Source organism: Taudactylus pleione, unplaced genomic scaffold (genome assembly GCF_031769625.1).
Source record: "Taudactylus pleione unplaced genomic scaffold, aTauple2 ptg000607l, whole genome shotgun sequence".
Lineage (NCBI taxonomy): Eukaryota > Metazoa > Chordata > Amphibia > Anura > Myobatrachidae > Taudactylus > Taudactylus pleione.
Genome location: NW_028285009.1, coordinates 2,357,671 through 2,381,865, shown reverse-complemented (window position 1 = coordinate 2,381,865; position 24,195 = coordinate 2,357,671). Strand labels below are relative to the sequence as shown.

General features: G+C 45.9%; 1 protein-coding gene across 1 annotated transcript in view; it reads right to left on the bottom strand.

Annotated features, from left to right (window-relative positions):
* CELSR3 (cadherin EGF LAG seven-pass G-type receptor 3) overlaps nt 1-24,195 on the bottom strand; it is a 210,274-nt gene that overhangs the window by 121,227 nt on the left and 64,852 nt on the right. The window contains exon 2 of the mRNA XM_088454017.1: nt 18,368-19,006. Within this exon, the coding sequence (XP_088310143.1) occupies nt 18,368-19,006 (639 nt within the window). The remainder of the gene's footprint in view (nt 1-18,367; nt 19,007-24,195) is intronic.

The following is a 24,195-nucleotide window of genomic DNA, read 5'->3' as shown; positions in this document are numbered from 1 at the left end:
GATTGTGGTAGCAAAAACCAACCACAAGAATAGCGAGCAGTTCATACGCTGGTCGATGTACTCGATTAATCTAATAAATAGCGGAGATGACGTAGGATGCGAGCGGCCAGGGGGCGTATTTTTTCAAAAAACGGCCACGAGTTTTGTTCGCTTGTTCAGACATAGAGGCGTGAACAGACCGCAAAGAGCGAACGGTTCATTTGAATAGCCACCCCTATTTTCTGAACGAACGATTCAGAGCCGCAATAGCATCTGGCTCTGAATCAGGCCCATTGTGCACTGAGAGGGCCCAATATCATCTTGACTTTCAGAAGCATCGTTACTTTCGTTGGGGAAATAAAGCGGGCAAGCTTATGGCTAATATAGTTTGAAGTCAGGAAACATCCCCTCCCATTATTGCGCTTAAAAGCCCCTTAGGACCACTGCATAAAACTGAAGATATTGCAGCCTCTTTCTTACAATACTACACAGACTTATACTCAGCACAAGATGACAATCCTGTTTTAGGGATGAGTTTTCTAAAAGAGGCTAATTTACCATCCCTCTCTGAAGAAGCCCGTAATTCCCTAACAACCCCTGCCTCGGAATTGGAGGTTTCGCTAGCTATTAAATCCTTAGCCAACGGAAATACTCCTGGCCCGGACGGCCTTGGTGCCAAACATTACAAAATGCTAACCCTCCCTGTGACTCCTCACTTTGGGTTTTGATTCACACCCGCTCGCGAGCGCACAGCGCTCGCAAGCGGGTCGATGGTTCCCCACTGCGCATGCACACGTTGGAGCGCGCATGCGCGAGACCTGGCCAGCAACGGGCGCCCCGTCGCTACTGGTCTCGCACCAAAGCGGGGCGGCTGTTGATTTTGATTGACAGCTCGCCCCGTTTTGACGACGGGCAGGGGGGGTGGCTGGCCAAACGGAGGCATTCCCGAAGGAACGCCTGCCGTTTGGGGGCGGCCCCACTGACATCACGAGTGATATCAGTGGTGAACTTCCGGCTCTATTAGAGCCAGAAGCTCTCTGGGGCTTGCGGCCACGAGACCCTACCACAAGGGTCTCGCCACAAGCACCGATGGTCGCGACGGTCGTGACCGTCACCTGGCCGCTCGCTAAAGCTGTGGGTGGTCACCCATAGCTTAGCGAGTGGCCAGGAAGCTGTCTTTAAAAAAAACAGGGACACCCTGATTCAGAGCGAGCGCTCTCAAAGAGCGTCCGGCTCTGAATCAGGCCCTTAGTTTCTTTATTTAACTCGATATTGAAGAAGGACACGACAGATTTTAATCAGGCCCGAATCATCCTTCTCTTGAAACCTGAGAAAGATCCTACATTGACCCAATCAATAGGCCAATAGCCCTACTCAACGAGGACTTTAAAATCTTCACTGGTATTATTGCTCAGCGCCTACAATTAGTACTACCACACCTTTAACACACCGCACAAACTGGATTTATGAAAGGGAGGCACTCGGTGATTAATGTACGACATTTGATTGCAGTGCTAACCAAAACTCATCAAATGAGAAATAGTCAGATGCTCCTTGTCAGCTGTGATGCTGACAAGGCTTTTGATAGGGTGTCGTGGTCTCACCTTTTGCGTATTTTTCAGTTACAAAATTTGGGTTCTGAATTTATTGCGTTATTCAAGACATTATACCACACCCCTATAGCGTTCCTAACAATAAATGGCCTGAAAACTCCATCCCTTAGTCTACATAGAGGCACTCGCCAGGGCTGGCCCCTATCCCCTTTATTATTTAATTTGGCTATAGTCCCTCTTATTTGCACCTTTTTGTTATGTCAACATTGGCAGGGAGTAACCATCGGAAATACCACCTCGAACGTCTCTGCATACGCAGACGACTTATTGTTATATTTTAAGAACCCACATTCTGCCGTACCTAAACTTCTTCTTATCTTGAAGAATTTCCATGTAATCTCCGGCTTTCTGATAAATTACAACAAAACGGAGGCCTTGGCCTTACACCCAGATGCCACTAAAGATTGGAAGGACTCTTTTCCCTTTAAATGGGGTAGGACGACTTTGAAATATTTGGGTCTTAACATTCCGGCACATCCCTCAACCCTGTACTCAGTCAATTTCCCTGCTCTAATACAACGCACACTTTTAGATTTTAAAAAATGGAAACACCTCCCACTCTCATATCTCGGTAGATGTCAGTTAATCAAAATGATACCCTTTCCCAGGATTCTATATTTCTTTCAGATGCTTCCTCTGCTTCCTTTGGAATCTGACCTAAAATTGATTAACAGAGCGATCAGCAAGTTCATTTGGGCGGACAAAAAAACCCAGGATTTCATTATTCAAACTTGGCCAACCACCCACTTTAGGAGGAACCAATCTCCCTTGCCTAAGATCCTATGCCATAGCGTCAAATTATCGCTACGCAATTGATTGGACCAAAGGAACAAATGGATTTGCTGACACTCTGGTAGAGCAATCTTTTAACGCTGAGGCCCCATTAGTTAGTCTATTATGCACACATCCCTCATCTTTCCCACCACATGTAATACAAAATCTACTACTTCATACTACATGCATGGCATGGCGATGTGCCAGAGCTCAAATGAAGGGCCCTCCTAACGTCTCCTTGTTCCTTCCCATTGGTCATAACCCAGGGTTTACTGCTGGTTTTTTAACACAGGTTTTTAATACCTGGAGTGCACAGGGACTCCGTTACATATATCAATTATTAGATCTATCCACTATGACTATTTATTCCCACAACCAAATACAGGAAAGATTCCCTTGTCTTCAAGTCACATTATTCGTCTACCTCAAAGTACGCAGCTATATCACTGCTTTACTCCCTAGAATCCCCATTGCATCTGGGAAAAGCGGTTTGGATGATGTGTTGTCTCGCTGCCCTTCTATGTAATTTTCCACTTCCATATTATACATTTATATACGCCGGGAAATAAATTTGGAGGTGGAGACAGTTGGAGTCGCCAAATGGCGCTCTACATTCCCTAACATACCCTTATCCACCATTTACAAATCCTTTGTTAGACTTAACAAGCAATTAATCTCGGCATCCTATGATGAAATGCAGTATAAATTACTGCATCGCGCCGATTTCACCCCCAAACTAAGATTCATTACAGACTCAAATTGTTCTAAGGGTCTGATACAGAGCCGCTCGTAAGCGGCCGCTCATTCGCTCCGAGAGATGTTTGCCCAACTGCGCATGCATACGGATCGTTATACGCATGCGCGAACCAGTCGGTGCGGTCGAAATTCATGTGCTCGCAAAATAGCGAATGCCTGAAAATTTGAGTGACAGAAAGAGGCGTATGTGGGTGGTAACGGGGGAAGGTGCTTGAAAACGGGGAGTGGAGATCCGAACGCAGGCGTGCTTAAAGGTCAAAACGGGCGTTTTATGGGTGTGCATAATTAAAACAGCAGCGTCACTTGACCACGTCACTGGGTTATTTTATAGCCAGAACTGCTCGCAAGATTGTGGTAGCAAAAACCAACCACAAGAATAGCGAGCAGTTCATATGCTGGTCGATGTACTCGATTAATCTAATAAATAGCGGACATGACGTAGGATGCGAGCGGCCAGGGGGCGTATTTTCCCAAAAAACGACCACAAGTTTTGTTCGCTCGTTCAGACCTAGAGGCGTGAACAGACCGCAAAGAGTGAACGGTTCATTTGAATAGCCACCCCTTTTTTCTGGACGAGCGAGCGCAAATAGCGTCCGGCTCTGAATCAGGCCCTAAGTGTAGACAACCGGATCTAATGCATTGTATGTGGCACTGTGCGGAGGTTCTGGTCCCTAGTACACACATATATATCCACCATGTTGGGAATTACTTTCGAATTAACACCTGAGTGGGCCATGCGGGATATTATACCTTCATCTGGGTCATCCTGTCCCCCTAGAGGTGCCCGACTACTATTAGCAAAGATTGCAGCAACTGCAAAGAAAACCATCTTATCCCAATGGCTTTCTGCTGACACTTTAACAATCGGGGTCTATGTACTAAGCAGTGATAAGAGATAGTGAAAAGTGATAAGAAAGCGATAAGGTGCCAGCCAATCAGCTCCCAACTGCCATCTCACAGGCTGTGTTTGAAATGTGACAGTTGGGAGCTGATTGGCTGGCACCTTATCACAGACTTATCCCTTTTCACTCTGTCTCCTAACACTGCTTAGTACATAGATCCCTCAGTCTCCTACAGCCTAGAATTTCATATCTATTTAATATGGATTTGCTAGAACTACCCTTTAATAAAGATAAAGGTGCAGAGAAATTCTTTGACATTTGGCTCCCGTATATTCACACATTAACGCCTCAAGTCAAAGACACACTCCGTGCTGCAGTCCAATTTACAGCCCGGTATAATGAAGAAACTGTGGGCCTGATTCAGACCTGAACGCTCTGACCAGAGCGCTCGCTCTGAATCAGGGCCGTCCCAGCTAAATTTGGAGCGGCCTCCTGGCCGCTCGCATAGCTGTGGGTTACCACCCACAGCTTATGCGAGCGGCCAAAAAGATGGTCCCGATGGTCAAAGACCATCGCGACCATCGGGCTTGCGACGAGACCCTGCGGTAGGGTCTCGCTGCCGCAAGCCCAGGAGTGATTTTGGCTCTATCAGAGCCAAAATCACTCCCACTGACATCATTACTGATGTCAGTGGGGCCGGACTCAGACGGTAGGCGTTCCCATGGGAACGCCTCCGTCTGGCAGGCACGCCCACCAAAGGGGGCGTGCTGTCAATCAACATCGACAGCACGCCCCCTTTGGTGCGAGACCCGGAGCGACGGAGAGCCCGTCGCTATCGGGGTCTCGCGCATGTGCACGACGGAGCTCCCTCCGTCATGCGCATGCGCAGTGGGGCAACATCGACCCGTTTGCGAGCGTCGTTTGCTCGCGAACGGGTCTGAATGACCCACAGTGTCCTCAGGTAGACCCCAATTTTAGGTCCTGCAATTCTACGTTCTTCATGGATCATGTTATAACTTACTGCTGTATACCTATTGATGTCTTGTTACTTTTTGACCAATATGTTGTATTGCTCACTGCAGTCTTACAATAAAATATGTTTAAAAAAAAAAAGATTTGCGGCATGCCTATATTCTGTGTGTGCTGCATCTGCGTGCAAAATGCTATGTTACAGTGTCAGATACACCACCAGCCGAACACAGAATAAAGGCTGCGGGTGTATCTGCTTGCGAAACACTACGTTACACTGTCACAGACGCTGACACTGTAACCACGCAGATTCTTTTTTTTAACAATATTATATATTAATTATAATCACTATGTTAAAATGAATAATACAGTTATAGTTATGGGCTGCTTTGACTATCTGGAAAAAAAGAGAAATATTGATGAAACAAACAATGCTGCTGTTAATTTAACAATAAAAGGGCACTAATGCAATATACTATATTCTGTAATGTATAAATTGGGAGTTTATAATGTATCTCTAAGGCCTCTACATAAAAATAGGCCCATCATTATGGCAGCATGATAATGACCAGCTGCCTAGATGGCCACACAGTCACACATAAATCATAGGTATTAAAATATTTGTTTCTTTAGTTTTGTCACAAAAATTCTGCCACTTTTTTATTTATATGTATTTAGGGAGATACTGGGGCTGAAAGTGTAGGAGGTGTACATGCCCACGTGGCTCTGGCCACACCCACTCAGCACTGGTCACACCCACGTGGCTCTGGCCACACCCACTCAGCACTGGTCACACCCATGTGGCTCTGGCCACACCCACTCAGCACTGGTCACACCCACATGGCACTGGCCACACCTGCACAGTACTGGTTACAGCTCCTCCCCTTCTCAATACAGGCCTTGAATATTTTGAACCACAGGGCTCAAAATATACTCCTAAGCAGATATGGCTAATATAACAACTGAATAACTTATCATAATTAATAACTAATTATATAACGTTTATACTCATTAATACTAAAGGGCCTATTTCCAAATGAATTCTGCCCTTAAAATAAGCGGAAACTGCTTTTTCCGCATATTTAAGGGCAGAATTAAATATACCTTCAATGTAGATATTGGCGATATCGCTGCTTACTATCCGTCGGCTCCTGCAGTAACCGCTAGGCCACACAAATTATGCCAAAAGAAAGAGTTAGGGGTGTACAATGGTGAAGAATGTTTTTTTTTTATATGCAGTTTAATAAAGGTTAAAATTACATACATCAAGATATATTGTTCAGGTTTTCTATAACTTATCGCTGGAGCTTGGTGTAGTCACATCGCCGGACTCACATCACAGAGATCTCATTGACGATGAAATGCATTGGAAGTGACACACGTGTAACAGAAAATGAGGCTGGAGATCTCTGTGACGCAAGTTTGTCGCTGTGACCGATGCGGCGAGACTACACCAAGCACCAGAGATAATTCCCATTGTGCACCCCCTAACTTTGTCTTTGATATAAATAGTTAGGGCAACTTACAACCCTTTCTCAAGCTCGATCAAGCCTGAGATAGGGCAGTAAGTTGCCTGTAACGCTGCTGCTTTATATTGCTGTATGCTTAAATAAACTCTCTGCAAGAAAGCGGCACTCCAAATGTCAAGTCCCACCAAACATATATACATTTCATCTAGATTCCCATCACTCATGCACTCAGGACCTCATTCAGAGGGGCCGGATATGCAAATGATTCCCTCGCAAGTTGCGTCCCTAAGTTCGGATCGGTAGTTGGCCGACCAAGGGGAGGAAGCGGTCGGAAGACAAAAAAATACGCCCCCTTCTCGTACGCATTGCACGTCATCTTCGGGCATATACGGATTAATCGAGACCATCGGGAACCATCGGAACTGGTCGTAGAGCTTAAGGTTGACCATACCCTCTCTTAAGCTCTACGATCATGTCAGTGTAAAAACCTCCCATGTCACATGTGCCATGACGCTACTTTGTTAATTATGCACTTCCATAATCCGTATGCACTCCCATAAAACGCCGTTCGCATAATGAGGCACGCCTGCGTTCGGATCTCCACTCCCCCGTTTTCAAGCACCTTCCCCTGTTACCACCCACAAACGCCTCCATCTGTCACTCAAACTACCGACCTGGCTGTGTTCAAGGAGAGAGAAATTTCTGATCGTAGCGGCTAGTTTGCGCACGCGCATTGCGAACTTTACACATGCGCAGTATAGCGAACATCGGTGGCGTACGACCGTGCGGCCGCAACGGCCGACTCTGAATGAGGTCCTCAGTCCCCCCTTTCTACTTTGTTTGGGTCTTTGGGGCATATTTATTATAAAATTTGATGTGCCCCCGAAAATGAAGAATCCTTATTGACACATATCGCACCAATAAGGATTCTTTATTCACTTGAATGTATTAATTTAGGTCTCCTGGGTGGGCTCTTATTGGATCCGCAATCATTTACTTCTACCTACGGGGCCCCTTTGCGGCTAATGCACATTTTCAAGCTGCGTATGTTCTGCACTGTAATGGCCGCAATGCACAGCAGGACCTCCGTCAATGAGTTACTGCCATCTGAAGATGGCATTAGCCCAACCAGGCAAGATAGCAAAGCTTGCGGATATTGTTATATATAGCCATAGATGGGGTTGGCTGCTGCGGAAAAGGACACTTAATTCTGCCCTTAAACATGTGGAAACAGCAGTTATAGTATATTTTAAGGGCATAATTGATTCATAAATACTAATAGGCCTCTTGGTGCTTAGAAAATATTTGTAGCCAACAAATATTCAGCCCGGCTCACATTTGGGGACGTATTGCATGGTAACCATACACCAAGCAGGAGGTGCCTGGGGAAGCTCATTAGTATCAGTTCTTGGTAGAAGTCAGTTTCTGAATGTGCTGCGTAGGTCCTGCTATTAGGCTACCACATCAGAGTCCCTACCTTTATATGTCAGATAAATAAGATATTATTATCTCTTATTAATTTAGTTTTAAGTTTTGTGGGGGCCCCTAGGGCAGATAATTTGTTTGGGGGATCCTCGTCAAAATCATATACTGTGGATATCTATCAGTTCCAGCACCACAAATCTGTTGAACACACTGTATTGCCCCAAGTTCACATTATGCCACAGTTCTCCCATGTGATGGGGCCCCTGACTACCCTGTTGTTAATCCAGCACTACATGCATTGTAATGTCACAATCCAGGCCACAGCCCTATAGAAAGGAAGCCCAGCTACTAGCAGCCACTTTGTGCTGACATTCTATCTCACATTGCTACTCTTCTGAGTAACTCCTGCTTATTTTAGTTAAGCGACTTTGGAAAAACGACTATTGATAAGGACCTTGGATTAACATCTTCCGATAAGGACCTGATTGTCATCTTCCGATAAGGACCTGATTGTCATCTTCCGATAAGGACCTGATTGTCATCTTCCGATAAGGACCTGATTGTCATCTTCCGATAAGGACCTGATTGTCATCTTCCAATAAGGACTTGAAAAAGACTGAAGAACATCTTCTGGTAAGGACCAGATAACATGGTCACACTTACCCCTTTAGACACCTCCCTCCCTGGTATCTGCAGTTTTAATTTTTACTCGATGGAAAGTGATTCATCTGATGTGATGCTGCATGAGGGAGGAGAGACTAATAAATTACCAGCCATGCTGCCCCACGAGGAGCCTACTGATAACACCATGGTGATGCTCCGTGACCTGCAACTCCTCTACTCTCCGGTGATAAAGAGATGTTTGCCTGAGATCATTGCCACTATGCCATTGGAAACCCTTGTGTGTAGGATTAACATGATCAAGGATGTCCTCGGGAAGGAAATGGAGAAGTTGGCCATTGTTGAGACGGACAAGAAGAAGAAGATGACTGCCACTATACCATTGGTAAAACTTGTGCGTTGGGTTAATATGATCAAGGATGTCATCGCAAAGGGGCAGTCGGCCATTACTAATTGGCACATGATCTTTGATTTTCTGTGCCATGTTTTAGAGATCCGGATGGATATAAGTGGCTCATTCAAAAACATCATCCCTGTTATTATACAAGCAAAGACAGTAGCGGAGCCGGGTAACGCCGAATGCATTTGGCTAACAGCCAGCAAAGTGCTTTTCTACCTAGCCAGGGACTACATGGAGACCACCATTGCGGAGCTTGTGACTACTATACCGGTACGCGGGTGCTCCCATGAAGGAGATGATCTATAGATGGTAAAAAAAAAACATTTGAAATAAATCTATGATCCATTAAAGCAAATAGCCGCGCAAATTCCACAGGAGTAAATTGTGTTTGTGACTAGTATATACATTACACCGACAAAGACATAAGTCAGATAGAATGTAGTTATGTGACAATCCCAATTGCAGAATGCCGGCAAAGGATTTGTGATAGACGTCGGAAAAGCGTCGCCTATCAAAATCCCGACGCCGGAATCCAGGATGCCGCATGCCCGAACGAGGTAAGTCCGGGGCGCCCGTCCTGTTAGCCGCGGGGGGGTGGGGGTTAGGTTTAGGGCAGTTAGTGGGCTTAACGTTAGGTTTCTTGGGGGGAGGTTAGGGTTAGGCACCCCTAGGGGGGAGGGTTAAGCACCCCCAGGGAGAGGTTAGGGTTAGGCACCCCCCTGGGAGGGTTTGGTTTAGGGAGCGGTAAGGGGGTGTTAGGGTTAGGCACCTCTGGGGATATACTGAGGTTAGGGTTAGGCACCCCCAGGGAGAGGTTAGGGTTAGGCACCCCCCCGGGAGGGCTTGGTTTAGGGAGCGGTAAGGGGGTGTTAGGGTTAGGCACCCCCGGGGGGAGCTTAGGTTTAGGCACCCCCCCGGGAGGGTTTGGTTTAGGGAGCGGTAAGGGGTGTTAGGGTTAGGCACCTCCGGGGGGAGGTTAGGGTCAGGCACCCCCCCGGGAGGGTTTGGTTAGGGAGCGGTAAGGGGGTGTTAGGGTTAGGCACCTCCGGGGGGAGGTTAGGGTTAGGCTCCCCTAAGCAAGGGTTAGGGTTAGGAGGGGAGAGGGGAGGGTTAGATCACTTACCTGCCGCTGTTGGGATTTCCTGCTGTCGGGCTCACGCTGTCGGGATTTGAACCAGCGGTTTAGCCGCCGGCATTTCAATCCCATTACAGTCAGATACACAGACAGGAACTATTCGGTTATACTGAATAAACATTAGGATATTGTATGACCAGCGGTGACAGGAATTTTAATAGCACTTTTCATAATATTTTCTATCACCCCTTAACTATCTATACTATCTTGGACTTTAATCAATATTTCGCCTCTACTCCGAACACAATATTTTAATAGAGCAATTAATAAAGGTTTATTGAATTATAATACATTTTTTTCAGAGATACAGAAATAGTAAAGATGCGGAGGCTATCAGTGCACAGTTATATACACTCTTCTTGTTACTTTTATTAAGTTACTGTTCCTCCTGCTCCCAGCACACATTCTCCCATCCTGCACAGTTATATAGATTCTTCCTGTGTCTGTTACTAAGTTACTGTTCCTCCTGCTCCCAGCACACATTCTCCCATACTGCATAGTTATATAGACTCTTCCTATGTCTGTTACTAAGTTACTGTTCCTCCTGCTCCCAGCACACATTCTCCCATACTGCATAGTTATATACACTCTTCCTGTGTCTGTTACTAAGTTGCTGTTCCTCCTGCTCCCAGCACACATTCTCCCATACTGCATAGTTATATAGACTCTTCCTGTGTCTGTTACTAAGTTACTGTTCCTCCTGCTCCCAGCACACATTCTCCCATCCTGCACTGTTATATACACTCTTCCTGTGTCTGTTACTAAGTTACTGTTCCTCCCTGCTCCCAGCACACATTCTCCCATCCTGCACAGTTATATACACTCTTCCTGTGTCTGTTACTAAGTTACTGTTCCTCCCTGCTCCCAGCACACATTCTCCCATCCTGCACAGTTATATAGACTCTTCCTGTGTCTATTACTAAGTTACTGTTCCTCCTGCTCCCAGCACACATTCTCCCATACTGCACAGTTATATACACTCTTCCTGTGTCTGTTACTAAGTTACTGTTCCTCCTGCTCCCAGCACACATTCTCCCATACTGCACAGTTATATAGACTCTTCCTGTGTCTATTACTAAGTTACTGTTCCTCCTGCTCCCAGCACACATTCTCCCATACTGCACAGTTATATACACTCTTCCTGTGTCTGTTACTAAGTTACTGTTCCTCCTGCTCCCAGCACACATTCTCCCATCCTGCACAGTTATATACACTCTTCCTGTGTCTGTTACTAAGTTACTGTTCCTCCCTGCTCCCAGCACACATTCTCCCATCCTGCACAGTTATATAGACTCTTCCTGTGTCTGTTACTAAGTTACTGTTCCTCCTGCTCCCAGCACACATTCTCCCATACTGCACAGTTATATAGACTCTTCCTGTGTCTGTTACTAAGTTACTGGTCCTCCTGCTCCCAGCACACATTCTCCCATACTGCACAGTTATATAGACTCTTCCTGTGTCTGTTACTAAGTTACTGTTCCTCCTGCTCCCAGCACACATTCTCCCATCCTGTACTGTTATATAGACTCTTCCTGTGTCTGTTACTAAGTTGCTGTTCCTCCTGCTCCCAGCACACATTCTCCCATACTGCACAGTTATATAGATTCTTCCTGTGTCTGTTACTAAGTTACTGTTCCTCCTACTCCCAGCACACATTCTCCCATACTGCACAGTTATATAGACTCTTCCTGTGTCTGTTACTAAGTTACTGTTCCTCCTGCTCCCAGCACACATTCTCCCATCCTGCACTGTTATTAAACATTCCGCTTTTTCAAATTTGACACAAATAGTCTAGAGACAAGTTAAGTGTGGGTGGGCTTAAATTATTGACCAAGGGGATTTTCTTCACTAATTAAAGCCCACCCAAACCTGACCTGTCCCTGGGCCACTTGGCTTTTTGAGAAAATCCAAATTTTGATTTTGAAAATTTTACCTTTTCTAGTTTTAATGAAACATACTGCTGAGTTGGGTGTGATATGTGTTACCGCCGGGCGCTTGGTCGGCGGTTCAATTCCCGACAGCGGCTGGCCGACAGCGCTGGAAATCCCGATCGTCGTAAAGGTAAGTAACAACTAACCTAACCCCCCTAACCCTCCTTAGGGGTGCTTAACCCTAACCTTTCCCCCCAGTGCCTAACCCCCCTCTAAGTGCCTAAACCTAACCCCCCCCCTTCCCAGCTGCCTAAACCTAAGTCCCCCGGGGGGTGCCAAACTCTAACCTCCCCCCTGGGGTGCCTAACCCTAACCCTTCCTCCTCCTAGCCTAACCCTAACCTCCCGGGGGGGTGCCTAACCCTAAGTCCCCCCCGGGAGTCCTAAACCTAACCCTGCCCCCCCCGCTGCTGTCCGCTGCGGCACCCGGCATCCGCTCGATCGGGATGCCGGGCGTCAGTCTCCAGACGTCGGGCAAATTACAGGTGTCTACATTTAGACGCCTGTCATTCGTCCCTAGTCGAGATAAAGCAGTCTGGAAGCCGGCAGTCAGCATTTAGATCGTCGGGTTCCAGACTACATCCCGCTGAGTTCTACATCACATGAAAGCCCATAAAAAGAGGTTTAAAATGAGACCTTGCCCAACTCTCTCTCTCAATTGTGTGAACTTCAAGTGTTATTTAATAAACTGTTAATAGCAAATTTTTTGTAAGAAAAAAATTGTAGCTTTAAAGGCCGTGTACTTGTCAGCCTGAGATTTGGGGGTTTTCTTTACACCCATGGCAAGATTTATTATACCAAATTTAATTGAAATTAGAGAATGTAAGGTAGAATTTTTTCAGAAATTGTGTTTATATGATCCGGAATGACCCTTCAACTAGGAAAGTGGGCGGGATCCGGAAGTCTGATCTACAATCCCAAGAGTGCGAGATAGATTCCGGGTAGTCTCCCACATTCCAGTAGAGCACTACACTTATTGAAAACCAGAGTATATTTTCCCTTTAAGTCATTTGGATAATGTCATCATAAGACTCCCACTGGCATCAGGTGCTCTCGGTACATATCGCAAACTCTAGTCATTTATTTTGCTCTGAGAAATCCACGGAGGACGATTCTGTGCATTCATTCCAGGACTTGGCCGTGCGCATTCATTTTTTACAAGCTCAATTCTCAGGGCCCTGCTTAGAATTCCGCACACTCTCCAGCTTCAGGATGGTAAACAGGCTCATTCCGGGTAAACAGGCGGAGAATTACAGAACGGCACCTGTTGCCTTCATTGTCAACTATCCAATCGCCCAACTCTCCCCGAGGGATAAGGGCTAACTGAACTCTAGTGTTTGGAGATCTCGGCTCGAGAGAACACAACGTATTTCACATTTATACGTGTATTGTATTAGACAAAAAGAATCCCTCTACTGTTCAAGCTCTTGAAACATGGCCAGCAAAAGGGCTCTGGCTTAGTTTTTATTTATTTCTCCTCTCTTGAATGATGCATTATTCTATTATTACAAATGGTTGTCTGTGTATCACTACAGGTACTTGGTCACATTCAAGTACAATTTCCTATTGTTACCCCTTTGGGTGAGTCCCCTCACAAAGCAGCTCTGCTCTAGCCTCATTCAGATCAACCAACAAAATAAAAAAATAAATAAAAAAAAATTATAATCCTTGTTTAATTAAAAATATAGTCAAAAGGGTACTTAGCGCTATTAGAAAAAAATAAAAGTAATAAAATAATAAAAAATTTAAATAAAAATTTTAAAAAAAGAAGCAATATGGGTGAAATATAATAAAAAGAAGCATATACTATACAATGTCAACATATAAAGCAATACTATTTCTCTGTACCACTTAATTATATACTACAAATATAATGATTTATTTAAAAGAATAAACAAAATAATGGCGAAGAGATAATAATAAGTCATATTAAGAATAAATTTTTTATTTTATAATGCAGATATTACAAAGTGGCCTCTGTTGAAGTCTATTGGCGGTTGCAGACCTGCAAATTTATGCGAATATCGCTACAGATTCCCTCCCCAGTTTACATTCGAGCAGCCGAATGTGCAAGGACTGAGACGCCCACTTTTAGCGCCCGTGCACGCTGTAATACAGATTGGTGTGTCCTTATAGGTCACAATCGGTTGCACCATCGAAAATTGCACCAACCATACGGCAGGTGCAGCGTGTCCATCTGACCACGTCCTCCTATTCCTGCGGCTGTGCGTCTGGGAACATAGGCGTTTGTATTAACACACACGTGACGCTCCCATAACGCACACTGAATGGACCATTTTTGCGTTCACTACTAGCCGCCTCCCTATCACTGCCCAGGAACGCCCATCACTTTTTCTGCCACCTTTCAATTTCATTGTTGTTCCGATTGGACGCAAGTGCTGTGGGCACCTATTACTTATTACACTTGCTGCCCCCAGTGGCTAAACTTGTCTAAATTCCTGGTTAGGGCGACCAAACAGCTGTTTGGGCACCCAAAAGATGGACTTTTTGCTAATTTCTGCTCGCCACCTCGGGAGGGTACGATCAGAATTCTGGCCGCCAGCGACACTCACGCTCGATAGGAGCAAGAATACAACTGCTCCATCGGGCACCCAGACAACAATTGAGTTCCCCCCAAAGTGTGAGGTGTAGTCAGCCGTGGTGAGTGTGAGGTCTCCCTACTGTACACTTTCAGAATACAATAGGACGTTTGTAGCTTGCCGCGATATGGGCAGCAGCTTGCTACAATCGTGTAAACGTTTAGATAAAACTAGCAAAGCGCCTGAAATGCTTAAAAAGTGTCTCGTTATGTAAATTAATCTAATCAAAGGGCATAAAATGTTTAAAAAAAAACATCAACATATAAAAATAAATATGGCAGAAATTGACCAGTCTTCAGGGACTTCTGTCCTAATAGAATTTATTTCTGCCAGTTCCCGAATCAGATACTGTACTGTTAATCTGGGTTTGAAGCCAGTAGAGCAGATAGGGCCTTATTCTCAGTTGCGCAGGAAGAATTACATTATTCTAATCTGGGAATAACTGTACAGCTGCAACGCACACACGAAGCCATCACATACCTCCCAACTGTCCCGCGTTCAGTGGGACAGTCTCGTTTTTCTGGGACTGTCCCGCTGTCCTACCCGCGGGCCGCAGTGTCCCGTGGTGGGGGGGGGGGGGGGAGTTGGGGAGAGCCCATACCGCTGCTCAGCAGAGCATAGCAGAGCAGCGGGTGTGCAGAGGGTGACCAGCGGCATCTGTTCAACTGTGTAGGGAGAGCCTGGGGGCTGCCCAGCATCTCGGAGAGTGCTGGGCACGCCCCCTAGAAAGACATAAACGGGGGTTGCCGAAAGGCTCCGTCACGGTTTCAATAGGCCCTGCCCCCTTTCAGCAAAGCCCCACCCCCTTTTCGGACACGCGCACACCTTTAATGCGCAAAGTGTCCCTCTCTGTGGAACACAAAAGTTGGGAGTCATCATTAGTGTGCATACAGCCCAACTGACCCCCATACACTGTTACACTGTAAGCATACCAGCCCACTCATGCCACCATATAGCTTGGCATTTCTACTTTATAGCTCCATAGCGCCACCACATGGCCAAATAATAAGAAAAAAGCCTTTTTTTGATCCTACATGTATCTACAAAAGATGATATAAAGGATTTGGTGAAAATCACAGACAGAAGGCAGATATAAACTAAGTTGCCACTTAATTTGGCAAACATTTCAAGTGCTGGGTGGAACCAGCCTGGCCGTCCTCCTCTGATCTCATTAATAAGGTATTTTCACCCACAGAAATGCCACTCTCGGGATGTTTTTTTTTGTTATGTGCACCATTCTCTGTACACTCTAGGAGTAGGGGTGGGCAATAAGCTGCCCCCCCCCCCAGAAGTTGAAGAACTACACATGCCCTGCCACAGTTTTGCTATTTGGCCATGCTAAAACTGTTGCAAGACATGCTGGGATTTGTAGTTCAACAACAGCTGGAGGGCCGCATATTGGGGGTCATTCAGACCCGCTCGCGAGCGGCAGTACGCTCGCAAGCGGGTCGATGTTCCCCACTGCGCATGCGCACGACGGAGGGAGCTCCGTCGTGCGCATGCGCGAAACCCGGGGAGCGACGGGCTTTCCATCGCTCCGGGTCTCGACCAAAGGGGGCGTGCTGTCGATGTTGATTCACAGCACGCCCCCTTTGGTGGGCGTGCCTGCCAGACGGAGGCGTTCGAATGGGAACGCCTACCGTCTCAAGCCGGCCCCACTGACATCACTAGTGATGTCAGTGGGAGTGATTTTGGCTCTGATAGAGCCAAAATCACTCCAGGGCTTGCGGCAGCAAGACCCTACCGCAGGGTCTCCGTCGCAAGTCCGATGGTTGCGATGGTCAAGACCATCGCGACCATCATCATGGACGCTCGCTATAGCTGTGGGTGGTCACCCACAGCTATACGAGGGTCCAGGAGGCTGCTCCATTTTCATGGAGGAAGGCCCTGATTCAGAGCGAGCACTCTGGTCAGAGTCCGCCCCTGCATAGAGACTGCTGTATGTGAAAATACCAGGAGAGCAGCAGTTTCTGAGATACTCAAACCACCTAATCGGGCATCAACCATCAGACCGCGGTCAGAGTCAGTTAGATCCCATTTCTTCCTCATTCTGGCGTTTGGTCTTAACAATAACTGAACCACTTGACCATGCAATTGCTGCCACATGTTTGGCTGATTACATATTTGCACTAACAAGCAGATGTACATAATAAAGGGGTCACTGAATGGATATACCTAATGTACTATAATGTGCAACAGGGAATGTACCAACCAATGCCAATGTAAAGCCTTTAAAATGAACATGGCCCGGATTTGGTTACATTTTACTGGGTTTTAGTAAAATGCTTTAGATAAATTGTTAACAAAAGTCGTTCTAATAACCCCCATAGTCCCCTGGAGGGCAGAATAGAAGACAGAAATAAAACAGATGATGTATGTTGAACATTAAAAACCATTCCCTACATTTCTCTAGACCACAGGTTCTCAAACTCAGTCCTCAGGACCCCAAACGGTGCATGTTTTCCAGGTCTCCTCACAAAATCAAAACTAAAATTATTGGCTCCACTCTGGAACTTTTAAACTGTGTCAGTGATAATGACTACACCTGTGAACCTGCTGTGTGACCTGGAAAACGTGACCTGTGTGGGGTCCTGAGGACCGAGTTCTAGAACCACTGCTCTAGATGGAGCAAAAATTAATTCTGAAACCACATTTAGGCCCTGATTCAGAGCTGGACACAAAATGAACGCAATTGCGATGTAGGAGTTGATCGAATATTTGCTACTGCGCATGCGCAAAATGTGGCGAAAACTCCCACGAGGCACGTGTTACCCTGAGTTACGCACAGGATCGCTGGCATTAGGAACTGCGAGGCAACACAATGGGCGTTCCTGGGTGATGACTGGGAGGTGACCTGAAGAGTGTGAGGCAAAAAAGTCAGTCTCATGGGCGCGTTACGGGATTGTTGGAGGCGTGTCTATGCAAGCTGCTGCGTTCTCAGTCACAGAGACCTGCCATAGGCTGGTGCAAGGGTTAATGGTGAACACCATGGTGCACCAATAGTGGAGTGTTCGGAACCACCGGCAGAGTTTCACCATCTAAGGGCATTAAAAGTGTCATGTCAGGGCATGAACATTCTGCTAACACCAGTTCGCAAGTGGCAAGCTGAACCTAGCATTTACATATTACCGTCACTGCACCAGAAATCGCAACCGCGGCTGCAATAGTGACCATCTCTGAATCAGGCCCTTAATTCATTGGGATCCGGTTTAAAGATCTACAGTAAAAAGGTAGACAATGTCTAGATAGACACCAGATATTAGACAGTCAATAGGTCGAAAGGGACAAAAGGTTGACAGGGACAAAAGGTCGACATGTAAGACGTTCGACAGGTACAAATTGTCAACAGAGTCAAAAACTCGATATGAAAATGGACGACAAATTATTTTTTTGTTTTTTTAGGTTTAGAGTAGGTTTAGGGTTAAGGTTAGGCACTTACCGGAGGGTTAGGCACTTACCCCGACAATTAGGGTTAGGCACCAGGAGGGACTATTAGGATTACGTACTTACTGGAGGGTTAGGCAATAGAAGGGATGGTTAGGGTTAGGCACCAAGAGGAGGGTTAGGGTTATGGTGAAGATTAGGGTTAGAAAATTAATAAACATGTGTCGACCATTTACATGTCGACCTGTTGACCCTGTCGGCCATTTGTACCTGTCAATCTTCTTACATGTCGACTTTTAGTGAGTCGACCTTTTGTCCCTGTCAACCTATTGACTGTCTAACATCTGATGTCTATCTAGACATTGTCTACCTTTTTACTGTAGATCTTTTAATCCACATCCAATTGATTATAGTCATACGCATATATTCACAACCCACAGCTCTATAATAATTACAGTAACAACACTGACCTGTGAAGCGCTCTTGACAAATGCACGTGTAGCCGCCCTCTCTCCTGGCGCACACCCCTCCATTCTGACAGGGGTTGGAGTAACACAGATTAATCTCCGTTTCGCAATAATCCCCAGTGAAACCTTGAGGGCAACGGCAGCGTAGACCAGTGATGGGGTGGATAGGGCGGAAGAGTATGGACTCGGACGCGATGAACGGGGCCGAGCTGTCGAACTTGAGCACAGATATGCACTTCATGTAGTTTTCACAGGGCTCGCGTAGGCAGACGTTGTCATCAAATGGGAGGACCTTCACCATGGAGGCAGAGGTCAGGGTCATCCTCTTCATGTAGAGCTGCTCCTGAAGGTCCTCTGAGCTGAAGAACTGGGAGCGATCACCATGGGGCACAAGAGCTGAAAAGCTAACGTTGAGTATGGAGCCTGCCACGTCGGTGTCATTCTGGATATTGAAGATGAAGATGTCCTCCTTTGGGGTAGCCAACACGGTTGAAACGCCTTCCAAAAAACTGGTCAACAGAGGGGACAGAAATCGCTCCTGGGACATGTTTTCCAGGCGCACGGTGATGCTGTTGGACAACATGTCCTCGGTGATGATGAGAACACGCAGGACACACTGGGCCGTCACACTGTGGATCCCGTCTACGGGAGAGACAAGAAAAAGACCATCGTTATATTATTAATACTGTAATGATATGAGCAACATTTACGATGAAATTCTCTGCAACATTTACATGAACAGCCGAAGCTATGCTAACCCTACTTTTATTTGCGGTTGTCTAATGTAATGTAAAGAAAAAAGCACAATGGTATTGATGTGCAAGCTCTTTATCTAGGTTCTATAAAGATATTGCTAAGCCCGCTTGCATAGTCTGGCATCACTAGAGTGCTCATTCTAGCACCCTGCACCTGTCACAAGGGAAGCAGTCAAAAAGCATTTCAACCGCCGGCTTCCCGACTGTCAAATTCCGGCAGGGGACTAATGACAGGTGTCGAAATCCTGACTCCTGTCATTATACCTACACCGGAAGCCCGACGCCCAGCATACTGAATGAAGGTAAGCCGGGCACCGGGTGCGGACAGCCGTGGGGGGGGGGGAGGGTTAGGTTACGGGCTCCTGGGAGGACTTAGGGTTAGGCACCCCCCCAGGAGGGTTAGGGTTAGGCATGGGGAAGGGAGGGTTAGGCACCCTCAGTTAGGTTTAGACTGCGGGAAGGGGGGTTAAGTTTAGGCACTTGCGGGAGTAGGTTAGGGTTAGGCTCTTGCGGGCGGGGGGTTATGGTTAGGCACTAGGGGGGGAGGTTAGGGTTAGGCACCCCTAAGGGAGGGTTAGAGTTAGGGGGGAGAGAGGGTTAGGAATAGTTAGAAACTTACCTTAGTTGTGATCCTGCTGTTCTGCTTTCCAGCGTCGGTATAACATCTGCCGGGCTAACATCCGGCAGTATTTCATACCAATCCCTGTTACAACCCATGCAGGTCCTATTTCCTGCCTGGGGTGTCACTCTCTGCTCTGGTGCTTCTAGCACAATCAGCTGATGCAACAAACGGCTGAGATACAGATCAGAGTGTGCTAAAAACACCAGAAGCAGAGAGCGACACCCCAGGCAGGAAAAGAGGAACTGCACAGTTTGTGACAGGTTCAGGGTGCTAGAATGAACACTAGTTGACTATGGCCCTCATTCAGAGCTGTACGCTCTGAGCAGAGCGCACGCTCTGAATGAGGGCCGGCCTCCATGAAAATGGAGCGTCCTCCTGGACGCTCGTATAGCTGTGGGTCACCACCCACAGGCTATACGAGCGTGCAGTTTGATGGCCGCGATGGTCGTGACCATCGCGACCATCGAAACTGTGAGCCGGAGCCTGCGGTTGAGGTTTTCAACCGCAAGCTCCGGAGTGATTTTGGCTCTATCAGAGCCAAAAATCACTCCCACTGACATCACTAGTGATGTCAGTGGGCCGGCTTCTGACGGGAGGCGTTCCCGTGGGAACGCCCCCATCAGGGAGACACGCCCCGGCACGCCTACCAAAGGGGGCGTGCTGTCAATCAACATCGACAGCACGCCCCCTTTGATCAGACACAACGAGCGAAGGACTTTCCTTCGCTCGTCGCGTCTGGCGCATGCGCACGACGGAGCTCCCTCCGTCGTGCGCATGCTCAGTCCAGAACATCGACCCACTTGCGAGCGGACAGCCGGTCGCGAGTGGGTCTGAATCAGGCCCTATGTTCAATTAAATCTTTATTTTCTCCCAAGGTTTTTCTGTCAATCATACTCAAGTCTGATAATTTCAACATATGATGCCTTGGAGATTTACACCAGTGACAAGTAGAGGTATATTGTAAGTAGAGTTCTGCTTTAACGTTATCCGAGGCTTGGGAGAACCAAGCAATGAGACACAGAGCATTCTAAGGAAAGGAAGACACAGGCCTCAAAATTTGTACCGTGTTAAGTACAGAGGGTCAGCATAAATATACGCCCACCCAATCTACGCCCACCAGTAGGCATTATTGCAAATGTACATATTAAAGTGCCTTAAAAGTTAGATAACTGTACAGTTATCTTTAAGTTGGCTTTAAGAAAATTATTTAGAATATAGTATGAGTGTCTCTTTATATAATAATAATAATAATAATAATAATAATAATAGTAATAATAGTAATAATAATAATAATAGTAATAATAATACTAATAATAATAGTAATAATAGTAATAATAATAATAATAATAATAATAATAATAATAGTAATAATAATACTAATAATAATAGTAATAATAGTAATAATAATAATAATAATAATAATAATAATAGTAATAATAATACTAATAATAATAATAATAATAGTAATAATAATAATAATAATAATAATAATAGTAATAATAGTAATAATAATAATAATAGTAATAATAGTAATAATAATACTAATAATAATAATAATAATAATAATAGTAATAATAATAATAATATAGTAATAATAATAATAATAATAAAATGCCACAAGAGGAAAAAAAATCCTGTTCCAGAAAACAGATAATTTATCCATCACTTTTGCTGCAATATTCATCATACTGGGAATAAATACAAAACTATTTTTCTGCTACATATCAGAGGCCCTCACGCACCCTCCAGGTTCACAGCCATTGATTTCCCTTCATATATTAAAAAAAATGAGAAAGGGCTCAATGAACAGAAATAGGCGATGTTCATAGAACACAGAAACACGCATGTACATGTAGCTCGATGGCCCAAACAGAATGCAGCCCATGCTCCCACCTATATATTTCATTGTATGTAAGGAGCACACTACACTAGGGCATTCATGTAAACTTCAAGGCATTTTGTGCCTAAATCACAGGTGTAAAACGCACAGACACAAATAAAGGCGCATTTTGCAAAGCTCCCAAAATACGTCTAGCTTTAAGAGGGTAGCATAGGCGCCACTTTTATGCCAGGAGAAAACAATGTCATATGTGCCTGCTTTATGGCTCGCATCAGAAGATATGGCTTGCCAGTGTTAGCAGCAAGTGCCAAAGTTACCGTTCCTAATTTGTACACAATATAGTTACGATCTCAGTTTATGACCAAGGGACCAGAGCATGAAGTATTATTCCTCACCATAGGAATTCTGAGTAAAGATATGTTAATTGCTCCTTTCGTGCTCCCATTGGGCAGCCAACTGTATGGAAAGGGGGATAAAGGAATACAGCTGGCAGCAGTAGCAGGTCTACAATGGGTGCAGGGTGGGTGGTACACATGGGCCCTTGAGTCAAGGGGACCCAACGCCAGCCACCCGCACTTAGAGCGTTGTCTTAGGGTGGGTACACACCTGAACGACCGGCAATCGTGCCGATGTTCCGGGCGATTTGCCTTCACCCTGGACATCGCATGATGCCGGTACACACTTAAAAGATTTAATGAACGACGGAATGATCACTGTTCCATCCTTCATTAATATGTACAGCCTCCCAATGTGATATTGTGTGATTGGTTGTGCAGCATGACCAATCACACGATATCGCATGCGACCACGGGAACGTGCAAATCGGGCATACACATTGCACGATATGCCAGATTTTGTGCCGATATCGTGCAGGCGTGTGGCCGGCCTTACAGGGTAGCGACTGGAGTCATATTTTCTGACCATTTCATTGGCAATATGGTGAAGGCAAAATGGTGACGTCGTCTGCGCTAAAGATAGTAGAGCAATACCGTCTTTGCGGTCACCTGAATAGATGTAACATTTCTGGTGACTATGCAGATGTTAGCGCTAATACCAGAGTCTTCTTCTGCACACCATATCTCTCTCTGAGGGGAGGGGAAGGCAACGCAAATATCTTTCACTCAGTCATAACATTTCTTACAACGTTCTAAACATTACAATTATATCTAATAAAGGGGTCCATTCATCATCGAAGGCCGTATGGCCTCCGATGATGAAGTATTGAACTCGCAGCAAGGGATAGATTACACTGGAGCAATTCATCATTGCTCCGGTGAGGGGACAACTGCTCCGAAAAGCAGCTGTCCCCTCGGTTAGTATCGCAGCTACAGATGTATCTGCGTTACTTATCTCCTCCCTGTTGGCCTGGCTACGCATTCGCGCACAGCCTCCGGGGAGGTAGTGAGGAGGCGGCAGAGGGTTCTGCTCGGATCCCTCTTCATATCCCCGGTACTCCTTCCCATAGAAGGAGCAGGGCTACGAGAGCAAGCGCCATCTGAAGATGGCGCTTGTTATTGGCAGCAAACTCAGAAAACTTTCAGTTTTTGGAGTTTGCTGAATACCCAGGGGGTCCTGTCGGACCTCTGATGATGAATAGCCCAGTAACTGAAATATGCGGAAACTAGCGTTTCCGCATGGTTACCAGGCCATTAATCGTTTGATGAATAGGCCCCAATGTGTTGCTTTGCAAACGCTGGGGGTACAAGGAAGGCAAATGGGCTGCCAAGGAGTACCCAGGTGAGAAATGATTGAGAACCATTAGTCTAGAAATTGCACCCACTTACGCATAGCTATAAGTATATATATCTTGCAACATCCCAATCTCCATCTTCAAAATGTATTTCAAACTGCGCCTTCCACGTAGCGAGGAGCAGAAAGAAAATAGGCGCAGAATTTCATGTTTGAATGAGGACTTGTGGGCAATGAAGGTGAGTTACACCATTTCCCTACGTACGGCCACAGGTAGAAGATATTTGTTGCTATAGAGCAGCGGTTCCCAAACTTTTTTGAATCAAGGCGCCCTAGAGTGTCAGCATTGTTTTCACGGCACCCCTAAGCCAAAAGTTTATTGAGAAATTCAGAAAAAAAATGTAGTAAAGTGAAGTAAATTGTGCTGACCACGTTTCTACATTACATTGACCATAAACAGTTTGACTTGGTGCTGGACCGCCAACCTGAGGCACCCCTGCAAGTGTCCCGAGGCACCCCAGGGTGCTACTGCGCACAGTTTGGGAACCACTGCTATAGGGCCTCACTGATATGATCATTGGCCTTCTGAGCAGTGACGTGCGGTGAGGTGAGGCAGTGCCTCACCTGTCATACTTCGGTATATTCTACAGTTTTTACTATAAAAATTATTAAAAAAAAATTGAAAGAAAATATTATAAATAATCTTCTTTGTGTTATTCTGATCATTTTTATAGTCAAAACTCATGAGTACAAAGTGGATGGTAGGTGAGGCACTGCCTCCCCTGTCTACCTTTTCCGCACATCACTGATCTAAACACACCAACTTTCCAGCACTGCTGCACATAATGCCCACGTGAACTCTCTGGCTCTGATACTAACCAGCGCCTACCCAGCCATTTACCTCACCGCACGTCACTGCCAGGGC